General features: G+C 44.8%; 1 protein-coding gene across 1 annotated transcript; it reads right to left on the bottom strand.

Moving 5' to 3' along the window:
* Positions 1-3,475: 3,475 nt before the first annotated feature.
* On the bottom strand, positions 3,476-8,463 carry cst7 (cystatin f). Its single transcript, XM_085243127.1, has 4 exons — positions 8,195-8,463; positions 5,393-5,571; positions 5,144-5,263; positions 3,476-4,716 (listed from the first exon to the last, which is right to left on the bottom strand). Exons 1-4 carry the CDS (start codon positions 8,238-8,240, stop codon positions 4,633-4,635), a joined length of 429 nt encoding a protein of 142 aa, XP_085099253.1. The 5' UTR covers positions 8,241-8,463; the 3' UTR covers positions 3,476-4,632.
* Between the last annotated feature and the right edge of the window lie 4,995 nt (positions 8,464-13,458).

Raw genomic sequence — 13,458 nt, 5'->3', positions numbered from 1 at the left:
CCGGGGGGGGGTGAGGATGGACCACCCAGCTGAGCCACCGTGTCTGTAGCTCCACGCGTGATGTCATCCATCATTTAGGTTTACTCTGATTACACAGATTGTGTAGATTACCGGTGAGTAACTCAAGCTTATAAAATATTACATTACAGTTTGTCACCGACTCTGCAGCTCGGCTTTTCTCCTGACAGTCTTTACACATACAGCAGGTCAGCGTGACAAAGAGGAAGCTGTGAGGTCAGAGGTCAAATACTTTATTGTTGTACGGTACTCCGTCTGTCACAGAGAACTAAAAGAGTCCATGCACAACTTCCTCATGCTCCTCGACAGGTGCAGAACCGAAAATACAGGCCAAAGAAGTAGTAACGGTTCTCCCACCGCAGAGCTCCAGAGTCCTTATTTCATGCATCCGATGAAGTCTTGAGCACACCTGCAAGAATCACAGCTTCTTGGTTTTTAGGCTCTTTTGTCAGGTTAAGGAGACAGAACCTCAAAGACATCCCACACAACATAACCTGCTGTGAGACGGCGTGCTCCTAGAACACGTGAAGCATCGTCGGCTTTCTTTGTCAAACATGATCAATTCATCCTAAAAAGTCGATTCTGTCCATCTGGATGTTTTTCAGCATCATCAGGTGACGTCTTCAGTCTCAGCTGACTGCAGGTCCCCAACCTCATAAACAGCACATCTGCACAGTGACGCTGACTAACAACGGGCGAGGAGGTCAGTTTAGGATCCTTAATATGCAAATTGTCATGACCCCTGATCAAAGCCCATTGGTTGGCTGTGTCTGCAGTGTGAGGCCAAGCGTCTGGTTCCTACAACACGCTGTTCTGCTCTGCCTCAGAGTGATTAACCCTTTAAAGCAGGGGTGGGCAACTGACCCAGGGTGATATCTAAAACCTGCAGGACACCGGCCCTCGAGGCGTGGAGAACCCACCCCAGCTTTAAACCCTAACCCATCGCTGGCGACCGGTTAGGGTTTAAAGGGTTAATAGTGCCATTTGAATCTGTCCTGGTGTAGGACTTGCAGCCTGGAACAGCCAGACTTCCAGTTACAACCTTCAGCTGGTCCTCGTGAGCCACAGACACTCCAAAGCTCCGGAAACAAAGCACGTTTAAATGAAAGATGAGCCACATGCTCCTCTCTATGGAACGCCAGGACTGCCATAATGAATTAATTAAATACACCATTAAATAATTAATTAAATGTGGCAATAATTAATTAAAATTGGAATTAATTAATTAAATAAATAGTTATGACACATGTAATTAATTATTGACACATTTAATTAATTATTTATGTATTTCACATTTTAATTAATTATTGACACATTTAATTAATTATTGACACATTTAATTAATTATTTAATGATATATTTATTTATTTCATTTTGGCAGTCCTGACGCCTGGCTCTCGTCATGAAATAATTTTATCTGTCAGCCTCACCCATCAAACTCAGGGGGCGGGGTTAACGCTGCCCATGCAGCTTCTCTAACATTTGATTGGTTGCCGTGCAAAGTAAGTCAAAACAGGTCGATCCTAGATAATCGATTGCTTGTGTAGACTTGGGGCAGCCAGTTATCCTAGAATGCAGATCAAATCACAGGCAGCAATGGTGGTGGTGTAGTTTTTCTGTCACCAGCTACACTTTTAACAGTGTTTTAGCCGCGAATGTCGCGACGTATGTCTGGTCAGGTTGTCAACATAGAACATGTTTGCAAAAGTGCTCAGATGTTTTCAGAGATTTCACTAGCTCTGCTAACAGTTAGCATGCAGAGCGCACCTAGGGGGTTACGTTAACCGGTTTGTTTACATATTCCACTCTCCGTGTTCCACATGTTGCATTCGCAGATTCTCATTTTCACCGAACGATCGTCTCTTTCCGCCTGGTCTTGTGTCTCTGTGCTTCTGTAACATAAAGAACCAGCTGACATTTTTCTCACGAAACCAGCGATCAGCTCAACAGACCCTCAGTTTACCTGCATGCATCCTCCTCCTCATCTGTCAGCTGTTTAACACCTGCTGCTAATTCAAGAAACACGCCTAGTTACCTGGTGATAGTCACAGTTTAACTGGGCAGCCGGTGCTCGATATAACGCAATGTCAGCGCATTTTTCTGCACAAGATAAGTAAATATAGTGTTTTCCCCGAGCGCAGAGCTGCTGGAGCTCGTTTCCTTACAGAGCACTTTATAGGCGAACAGCTTCATCAGCGGCTGATGTCCAATCACCGGCACACAGCTTTCAAACCTCAGCTGAGTTTTAGCTCTCAGTGGTTAAACGCTGGACTTCATTCACTCAGGTTCTGTCTGTCGGGTCACGTTTACTTCGCTGTTTTATTTACAACTGAGCAAATCGGTTTGGCTGAGGTTAAAGTTACGTTTCATAACTGCATAGTTTCACAGACGTTTAATGGTTCACTGGCACATGTGTTAGACTGAACTATCATCTAAATATCATCTGTTTTTTAATAGTTATTCAACTGTATTCTAAGCACCAGCTGTCTGTTAGAATGTGATTTTTTTCTCTCTCTGTTGGCAGACGTATAAAAATGCGCAGGAAAATCTGACGTGCATGGCAAACTTCACCGACGATATTTAGGGAGGAATAAACACACATCAAACATAAATGAACCATTTGCCTGTCTCCATAATTGAGAGCATTTTCTCTTCTTATGTCAACACTCTCTCTCTCTCTCTCTCTCTCTCTCTCTCTCTCTTTTTTTTTTTTTTTTTTTTTTTTTTCGGTCATGTTATGTTTACCTGTCAAAGGCTTGTTACAAACTATGAAACACATCGTGCAGACTTCTGGATGTTAGAAGAAAACGAATACTGCTCATGAATGAGACTAAAGGCAGGAAGGTGTCCTTTAAAACTAAACATGTTAATAGGACCTCCCTGTTTATATCATAGTTTATGATATAGCACGTGTATTTCAGTAATAGCCTGCTGAGGCCACTATACGTGCTGGCCTCATATCAAATGTGAAGGCAGACTGAGTCTATGTTTGACGTTTGTTTATATCTAATCTTCCTTTTCAAACATTTAAACAGCAGCGAGTCTGCAGCTGAGGGAACACAAATTCAAATTGTCGGAACAGGTTTGCTCGTTTCTTGGATTCATTTGGTGATTTATTAAATGTATAACTGTTATTCTAATCTGCTGCTGAGTCTCTTACACTTTTCTTTATGCTGTATATTTTCACGTCTCTGGAATAGTTGGCAGTTAGTCAGCTGGGAAACTTTGTGTTAACTCATGGAGCTGAGGATATCGTGGATATGCTGACCTCGCTGCGTGGTGTACAGAGCGAGGTCAGCATGATTAATATTCACAATAAAAATATTAGCCGAACATCATGAAGTCTGTATGTGTTTCATAGTGTCGAACAACCTTTGTACAGTTAAAGCCAGCAGTTACTACATGACGGAAACACCAACGTTATCTCTTTTATGTGTTTATACACAGGTCACGCTGATTACTGAACAAAAACCCAAAGATCAGATGTTAAACAGATTTATTTGCTCTCTCTCCTCCTTAAACATGTTTTTAATGTTAGTTATAATTCAGAATTGGCGACTGAAACACGTAGGACACATAAGAACATCAGGAAATAAAACATCGATAAATATAACCTCAGTAAAAGAAGTCAGCGGGGGTTACTACAGCTGTGTACCGGGGCCTGCGCTTTGTCGGTGGGATTGCTTGCGAGGCGAGCGGGTCTATCCCACGCTTTGCCGTGAGACTGGGCAGACATCTCCGAAATCATCGAAACACTTTTGCAAAGAGGCTGTATCTTGACAAACCGACCAGACACATGAAGATTAAACCACTACATTCTCGGCTAAAAAAAAATATTAAAACGGTATTTGGTAACACACAAACAGGGTTTTTCAAAGCTCAGTTCTGTTAGCTTCCACATGCCGGTTGTTGTGTGCTAGAAACAATGGCCACCAGGCCAAAGCAATGGTTTTGACTCGATCAGCGTTAACCCCGCCCCCTGAGTTTGATGGGTGAGGCTGACAGATAAAATTATTTCATGATGAGAGCCAGGCGCCAGGACTGCCAAAATGAAATAAATAAATATATCATTAAATAATTAATTAAATGTGTCAATAATTAATGAAATGTGTCAATAATTAATTAAAATGTGAAATACATAAATAATTAATTAAATGTGTCAATAATTAATTAAATGTGTCATAACTATTTATTTAATTATTTAATTAATTATTTAATGGTGTATTTAATTAATTCATTATGGCAGTCCTGGCGTTCCATACCTCTCTGCATGGATTCATGACAAACGGTTTTAATGGAGCAAGCGGAGGCGTTCACAGTCTGACCAGCAGGGGACCTCGTCCTCCATCAGCCATAGCAGGATTTAAAGTCCTGATGAATCCACGAGTGTCGCTGAGCTCTGACAGATGTTCGACTGAGAAACCTCAAAACTCAGAGACGGTTCGATGGGTCGATTTATCGCTGAAATAAAGACGTTCACGCACGCAGAGTTCAGTTTCATCTTTAATACTGAAATATTCAGAGAACAGAGATGAACGTGGACGACTGACAGTTTCTATTCAGTGGATGAAGACGGGCGACAGCGGCAGGAGGGGGAGGAGTCAGCTGCTGCATTCACTGTTTGCAAAGTAAGTTGAAATTCTTCTTCTGTGGTTTTTCCCAAGGAATCATCCAAACATCCACGTGACACTGAAACACCTGAAAAACAGAAGAATCGTTTTACAGTACAACATGCACTACTGCAAGTTTTACTGCAGTACTTCCACTGCCAGGATTTCCAGTAATACTGCAGGAAGTGGTTTTATGTAATCATTTTATTTCAAATTATTTCAAACTGTCTCTGGCATCAACAATACTGCACAAATTTCCCATGATGCACTGCAGCTCACAGTGTTTGTTTCTGAGGCTTTACAGTATTGTACTGAGCAACTGTATAGACTCTCTGATGAGACGAGGAGGCTCGACCTCAATCTTCATCCTGACAGAGTCTTCTCTGCTCCTGTAATGCTCTCATTAAAGGTTTTATTATAACAGATGACACATCCTGTTTCTCAGAGTTTGGATGGAGTCAAAGTTAAGCAAGAAAGGGTTAGTCTTTCCTCTACAGTTGGCAGCTCAGACTCACCTGGTGGAGCGGACCGGGTGGCTGGAAGTCACACCTGGACAGGTCGTTGTTCTTGTCCCGTTTACGACACACCGTTCTGGAAATCTGAAAATCTGCCATGTACCGAACTCCTTTAACAATCTGAAACACACACACACACACACACACACTTAGCGAGCACCTCACATGGAACCGCCCCCTACGCCAGCATGAACCCACGCCTGCCATATTTCCTGCAGATGCAGTGGTTGAACTCTGACCCCGTCATACCTGCTTCTGTGCTCTGTCGATGGTGGCGGGTTTGAAGAGGAAGGCGTCATTTGATTCGTTGTTGAAGAAGTAGGTGGCGTTGAGGACAACCTGCTGGAGGCCACGGTCATTCTTGCTGATGTTGTGTGGGGACCCGGGCATGGAGGGGTGATGATGCCAGCCAGACACCAACGTTCCCTCTGGAAGAGAAGAGCACCTACCGTCAGAGACGTGTCAGAAGTTTCTTCCTGTTAAAAGGGTGTTTTTCCTTTCCACTTGTAACAGCCACTATGGTTTGGTCTCCCTTTAAGACACCCAAGTCGAGGGTTGATGATGTCATCAGTTTGTGCCACTGGTCTCTCTCTGTGATTGTGTGGACATGTGCTTGCACGCTAGTGCATGAGGAGGGACGGATTTTATGTTTTACCTCTCCAGACACCTTTGTTTGCAACGTTATGGGTTGTACGAACACTGTGCGCTATGTTTGTTAAGCTGCAGCCGTTCAACCGGGCTTATATGGTTGATGAAGAGAAGGTATATTAAAGAACACACTGTGGAATTCCCAACGCCAGCGTGAGTGTGTACTCTTTTGGCTACCCTGCTAAGTGTTTTGCCGCCTCCTCTCAACCACTAAACGCAACCCGACGTTACACACTGTCACCAAGTCATTCTTCACAGGGGGGCGTCCGATTGTTCTCTGTGTTATTTGGGGTCTTTACAATATAAAGCACCTTGAGCTCTTGCTGTGGTTTGGTGCTGTATAAATAAAGTTGAATTGAATTAATATTGTTGCCCTCAGGTGTGAATGCGTCCGACTGTCCGTGTTAGCTCTGAGACAGACTGGCGATCTGTGCCCCGCCTCTCGCCCTATGGTAACTGGGATAGCCTGCAGCCCCCCCACAGCCCTGATAGCGATACGCAGGAGAGGACGGATGAGTTAACACCGAGTTTCCATAAAGTTTTTCAAACAGAACAGTGATCAGTTCAGCTTCATGTTTGAATGTTGTACACCTCGGAATACTCAGGCTGAACGTTTAGGTATAAACTTAAGACATTTTCAGAGAAGTGAAGTTTTAGGCGGGTGTCAAACTGTCAAAACAGCCACAGGAAACAGGCTGATGAGACAGAGTGGATCAGTCAGGGGGGACGCTCTGTGGTGATTGGCTGTGGGGATGGTGAGTCAGACAGGGTACGTGGTCTGAGAGGAAGAACCATTTTTCTGTGGTGACAGAAGCACTTCCTGTTGCCTCACTGCATTTAAAGACACTGTACTGTGTTTTAGCTCGTTTCACACACCGAGTTAATAATAATAACACACATCATCTAGGCATCTTTTAATTTTTAAGTAGTTTGACATTTTTAGAGCCTTTTGAAAAACGGCTGACATAAAGGCAGATGTGGTCTCAGCATCTCTGACACGCTCAGATGTCTAAACAGTTTTTACCTTTCATGCTGGAACGACGAGCCGAGCCATTGCACAGGCTGTGACACCTAGTTTTTGAAGGCCAAACTAACAGCGTTCATTTGTCTGTGCCTGTAGTTTATTTATGGTGTACAGGTCTCAGGTACCTGTAGGTCTGACCTGCATGGATACACGCTTTGATCACAGTTAAAATGCTTATAAAGCAAATATGTTCATCAGATTAAGGCATCACAGTAATTTTCTAATGAAACAATGCTGGTTCTGATCTTTAATGATGATTACACATGGCATTCGTCTAGAGCAGCAGCTTGAAATTCACATGAAAATCTTTCCTTCCCATCAGCCCACTGCACTCGTGGTGTCACCGCCTCTCTGGTCTAATATTGATGAAAATCAAGCTCAACACGCCAGACTGAACATACACATTACTTCAAACATCATGTCTGCAGCCACCTCGCTCTGAGCGCAAACAGCAACCCGACTTCGTTTAAACGAGAGAATTTAGCAGGACGGTAGTCTGAGCAGCCTCTCACTCATAAACTGAGACAGTTTTTAGTTTAGTCATGCAGCGATCTTTGTTTCTGTTTTCACTTGTTTAAGTCTTGCTGATGAGGTTTCCGGTGTTTGGGTGTGAAGGCTGAAGTTGTAAACAGGTCATGGTGAGCGAACCTCTACAGCGATTAACTGAAATGAAACCAGTAACGGTGCGGTGTATGGGACACAGCAACATCCACAGACTTACAGAGAGCCCAGAGACTTCCAGAAGTCCAGCATTTCTGTTTTTAAGATGTGGGATGAATGTTTGAAGGTTGCCCATAAATCTGCTGACATGACAAAGTGAGCGTCGCTGCAGCAGAAATGTCAGTCTGGCAGAAGGTGACCTCAGCGGGTCAGCAGAGGTCACCACACTGCAGGTGTGGGACGAGCAGACCTCAACAACGTCTAAACATGCAGGCAGGATCGTGACCATCGAGTCTGAAATGTGCCAAAGGTGGACTTCAATGACGACAGCGTGGCCTCGTTTAGTTTAAACTGTTTTAAGATATCAGAAGCTGACAACGCAGCAGCCATCCCACACATGTAAACCAACACTGATCAGGATGATAAACGCAGGCCGTGGTGACGACGCTCAGCACAAGAAGTACATATTTGATCAACTTTCTAAAATATCTGGGCATTTTCCATTGATCAGAAACTGTCTGCAGAGCAGTTATCTTCATCTTCATTTCCACCACATTAAGCTCTTGTTCATGTCTGGGACAAGTCGCCGCTTTGAAGTTGAAGTTGCATAGTTTTTGTTTTAAAGAAAGTGGAGCTGCTGCAAGGCCCCGACCTGCACAGACCTGAGTTCAGCTTTAACCTCTGACTGTGCTGAGACAGACACACACACAGAGTCTTACCCAGAGCGGCGAGCACAAACACGAGCAGCAGCATCTTCACCTCCATCCTTCTCACTGAGCTTCCTGCAAAGTGTCGAGTCTCAGACCACAGAGAACTGGTCCGTCCGCTGCCTCGTTGACGTCACTTCCTGTACCTGTTTAGATTAGCGAGGGTTCCTGCTGCACTCTCAGATCTGACTCAGCTGATACTAATCAGTCACCTCAGGCTCCACCTCCTCCTCTCTCACCTCTCCTCCTTCCTGTTAGATGAGGGTGAAGCAGTCACAGGCTCATTGTGGGCGTGCAAAACGTTTGCAGCTCTGCACATGTGTGAAAGTTTATCGCAGGCTGGGGACAGGAAGGGTTAATGAGGACTTCCTGACTCTGTGTGACTGCACTTCCTGTTGGCTTTCACTGAGTTTTTTTCAAAGGGTGAACGTGCTGAAGACGAGCTCAGAGACAAAGGAGAGGAAGTGACTCCTAATGATGTTCCACTAAACCCAGAACTGGTCCTGCTGAGACCAGCGGGACCAGTTAGAATAAAAATGAACAAACTCAGCTTCAGGAAACCTCACAGAGCTTGATAAGACAATAATATCAAAGCTTATTCTAGAAAGAATAAGAGATTTTCACCCGTTGCCTACTGGTGGTGGTCAGAGGGCCCGGTGGCGCCAGTGTCCGGCAGCCTCGCCTCTGTCAGTGCGCCCCAGGGCGGCTGTGGCTACAATGTAGCTGCCATCACCAGTGTGTGAATGTGAGTGTGAATGGGTGGATGACTGGATATGTAAAGCGCTTTGGGGTCCTTAGGGACTAGAAAAAGCGCTATATAAATACAGGCCATTTACCATAAATGGTTTGACACTAGACAAAATACTTTACAACGCCACAACTTTATTAGAGCAAAAACAAACATCAATGTATTTCACTGAAACAAGCAGCTGTTTTTTATCTGCATTAAAGTTATATAAACATTTAACAGTGCAAATGCAAATTCCTCGCTGACAGTTTAACCAAAAGGCATTTCCAGTGGAAACTGGCCGACACATCCTCAGCATAACCATGTATAATATCCACAACACTTAAAGAGGTTATACACACACAGTACGGTAATATTATGTTGAAGCACAGTACGTATCACTCCGCGAGGCTCCGCCTACGATAGCCGTAACGCTCCAACAATCCATCGAGCGGTGCGGCTTCGTAGCTCAGCAAAGTCGTACTGAAACATCTGACAGATTTTCGAGCGCCGTGCACATAAAATCGTTTCGAGGTCAGTAAACACAACCAGAGTTCATACATAAGACACACGGGGTTATAAGGGGCTCTGTCGACTTTCAGACAAATCAAAGGATTGATTTTAAGTGCGCCGTATTTTCCAAACAACACGGTAATAACGACGGCCCGCTAGCATGCGCTACCAAAAATAGTGCTTTGTTGTGTATCTGACGGACTGCTCTTGCTCTTGACGAAGGCGGTCGCACTTTTCTCCTCCTCCTCTCCCTTAGCTTCCCTGCTTAGCCTCTTGTGTCCTTGTCTAGTCTCGTGTTTTTTTCCCTGGAACACTCTCACAGTCTGTTCTCTAAAACCTAAAAGAGGAATTATGGGTTGGATCAACTGGTCCCTAAATGCAATTGACACCCTTTCTCAACGAAATGGGCTCATTGAGTCAGCACGGATAAGATCTTGGAGAAGCTACGGCTGCTGTGAACACTCAGAATAAGACCTCTGAGTGCAGACTGGATTACATCTGGAGGGGCTCGCTCGAACAACACCTTTGAGCGATCGATCACATCTTGGGGAAGTGCACTGCGGTCGTGAGTTCTCAGAACCTGCTCTTTGCGCAAAAACAACGACAACATCACAGAACGTAAGTTTGGATACCATCATAGAAAGCTCGCGGCTCTCCAACGGGAGATAGAGAGACCAGTGTCGGACTGTAGAACTGCTTTGAAATTCATATGAGCTGTTCGCACTAAAGTAAAAAGCACCATCACTTCATGCGGAGACCCTCTCAGCGCCAGCTGCGGTCTCAAGGCTGGAGCTGAACAACAACACCCTGATAACAACTGTGTTTAGTCTGTTCCTTCCCACTCCATGCAAGGCCACCTGGGTTGGCTGGAAGACTGTTTACTTAGCCTAGCAGGGAGGAGGACACTGTGTCAGCTGAACTCTGGACACACACGCACACACACACACACACACACACACGCACACACACACACACACACACACACACTGATATGCACACACTCATCCCCCCTCCCTTTCCAAACGCCTTCGACGCTTATTCCCTTCCGATGCTGACGGAGATCAAGGAGACCAGCGCACGCAGGCCCGGATGTGCTGTCTAATTCGTCTGTCTCTCACCCTTTACCCCCCCTGTTGCTTGTGTTTCTTTGGTGTATTAAGAGTTTTTTCATGTGCTGAGGTGTTTTTTCTGTTCTCAAACTGATCTCCCTGTTGGAGCTCAGTCTGGGAGGAGTTATTTTTCTCCTTATCTTTCCTCATGTGGTGCATTTTCCATTGTTATACCTCTCTGACCTGTCTTTCCCATGTGATGTTTGTGTAATGTATGTATGGTCAGAAGGGTAAGTCAGCGCTGGCAAAGGTCGGCAGCCTTAACCCAATTTCCTTCGGGGTCAGCCTTCAGGATCAATAAAGTTTTATTGAATTGATTGAAAGCTAAACCAGTTCCACACCACTAAAGTTGCAGCAATTTTACAAACCAGTTCTGGTTCATCTGTTTCATTCAACGATCTGCTCTCGCCCTTCTCATTCTCTGTCGCCGCCATGATTTTTCCGCCATGTGTGTATGAAAACAAAGGCACTGCGCATGCACGTTTTACCCATATCCTATCGCCATATTTCATTTTCTTTGCCCGACATTATACCAGTGTTACTGTGAACGGTATGATATGGCCCAGCCCTACCTGTACATGTGCACAGCTGCATCGTCTGCCGATCATCCTGTTGGTCCGCCCTGTAGTCTTCCTCTCTGCTCTCCTGAACGTTTCTGTGGCCGACTGTCGTCTGTTGTATCTGTGCATGTGTTGCAGACGTGATCATGCCTGTTACAGGGACGTCCTGCAGCTCTTTTTTCCTGGTTGTATTTTAGTTTCTTCCCTCTGTGGCTGCTGTCTTATCCTAAAGTTCATTCATCTGTTTCCTCAACTAGTCCTGGTTCTCACTTCCTGTTTTATTCTGATAGTTTCTTGTCTCCACTGTCTTGTTTAGTTTTACGTCTGTTATTCCTGCTGTGGTCACTTCTCAGCGTTAGCATCTGATGGACTTTTCACCCCCGTTTTGTGTTATTGTCTGGTTTTATCTTACACTATAAGTACCTGGAGGCAACTTTTGTCGTCATTTTGTGCTACACAAATAAAATTGAAGTGTAGTTTATCCATCACCATGTGTTTCCATTTGGGTCCTAAACTCTGCAATTCACGACACATTCATTGCTGCATTGTTCATTCATTTAGTATGAAGTGTGAGGATGAATATCTGTCTTTAAACTCAGTAAAGTGCATCTGAACAGTTCAGCCATGCACCGTAAGCTGCTCGTGTACAACCCAGTTCCTAAAAGCACTGTGTGTACATTTAAACAGAATACAATGATATGCACATATCATAAACTCACATTTAACTCATAATAAATGTGGGAGACAATGAGCCCTCAGTTTGACTTTGATGGCAGAGGCATGTCTCAAAAAGTTGGGAAGGATGAGTGGAAATGGAGGTGGTGCTAAAACAAAACAGGTGGAGGAAGATTTGGCTACCACTCTGGTTATTTGGAAGCAGGTCAGTCACATGATGAGGTATAAAAAGAGCATGTTGGAGAGGCAGAGGTCCAGCAGTCTGAAAAAGCTGCATCTATAATCGGTACTCTAAGGAACTTGGAAAGGTGAGCTGGAGCTCTTTAAGTTTCTTCTTCTTTAAGAAGAAGTTTCAGCTTCTTCAGCTGTAACACCAAACGGTGGAGGGTCCCAGGCATTTAAGCGCTAGTGGGCGTGTCCCTGGGAGGGTCGCTGACCCACTGCCGATCATGTGACTCATCAAATGAGCCAAGGTGTGGAAAAGGGCACGGGTCATTATCAGCCAAGGTTTCAGGTGAAACCATTGTGAGACCCTGCCCACACTATCATGTGACCTATTGAGGTCACCTGATGCAGGGTGTGAGTGGGCGTTAAAGCGTCTAGGAAGGATCTCAGACTGGATTATAGATGGAAGACAGTTGGTGTGCTAAGCCCCGCCCTCTGTCCAAAGATGGTCATTCACAGTGGACATAGATGCTTCCTTCACTCCTCTTTCACTCCGTCTGTCTTCTCTGTCCAACATGTAAACATTGGCGTCCTCAAAGAGTGACCTTTGACCTTTAGATGCAGATGAACAGCCGAGTCTTGACCCCTCGAGGTGGCTCTTCTGTGTTGTGTGTTTATGAAGTGTGTGTCCAGTGTAGACGTCCGAGCGCCCCTCTCTGCACAGCTGGTTTGTTGAGTTTGTGATGAACCAGTGTGTGGCTGAATGTGTGTCTGGATCTGAAGTACACTGGGATGTCGTGCTGGGAGAAGACTGTATCATCAGTATAGTAAGAGGAATGTGTGCGTGCAGAGACGAGGCTGATAACTGCAGTGGCGCTGCATTAAAAACACGACTCTGTGATAAATCAGCGCACGGCTCAGGAACACTTCCAGAAGCCGGTGACTGTGAGCAGCTCAGCGTGCCGTCCACCAGTGCAGGTTACAGCGCCATCAAAGTCCACGTGACCGGCATGGAGAAACAGCACCGACCCGTTGATTTGGATTGTTACTGACATCCGGTGCATCTTTAGAAATATATTTACTGATATTTATTTACCTGCTGTAGGTGTTCCTAAGAAATATTCCCAAGTATAACTCAAGACTAATCGGTTAGTTGTTGGCTTGATTGCTGGTTGCTTCACTCTGCATGCCAATCTATCCTTGGGCAGGATGCTGAACCTTGAGTTGCTCTCCAGTGCATGCACCTGAGTGTGAATGTTTGAAACCACTGAAGCATAGAAAAGTGCTTGTGTGAATTTACCATTTAATCCAGTCTCCCGTGTGTTTTTCTCTCCAGAATTGTTCCTGAGAGGAGAATTGTTGTGGTTGGAAAGATTGCAGCAGGGACACCATCTTAGGTGGAGAAGTGTGTGAGGCTGAACTGTCTGCAAACAACTCAATGAAAGTACCTCAGACACAAACATTTACATTTTTATTAGCGAGCACCTAAAGTCCAGGAAGTCTTAAAAAAACAGCTAACCGGAGCAG

Source organism: Mchenga conophoros, linkage group LG13, assembly GCF_057382185.1.
Source record: "Mchenga conophoros isolate Kocher_MC1m ecotype Shallow Benthic linkage group LG13, M_conophoros_male_GT1.1, whole genome shotgun sequence".
Classification (NCBI taxonomy): domain Eukaryota; kingdom Metazoa; phylum Chordata; class Actinopteri; order Cichliformes; family Cichlidae; genus Mchenga; species Mchenga conophoros.
This window is presented reverse-complemented; position numbering and strand designations above follow the sequence as displayed.

Bases quoted from the DNA above. Each gene is read 5' to 3' on its own strand.
- cst7 (XM_085243127.1), bottom strand. From the start codon at position 8,240: ATGGAGGTGAAGATGCTGCTGCTCGTGTTTGTGCTCGCCGCTCTGG. The intron at 5,572-8,194 runs GTAAGACTCTGT...CTTCTCTTCCAG, and splicing joins GTTTGTGCTCGCCGCTCTGG to AGGGAACGTTGGTGTCTGGC. The intron at 5,264-5,392 runs GTATGACGGGGT...TGTGTGTTTCAG, and splicing joins TCGACAGAGCACAGAAGCAG to ATTGTTAAAGGAGTTCGGTA.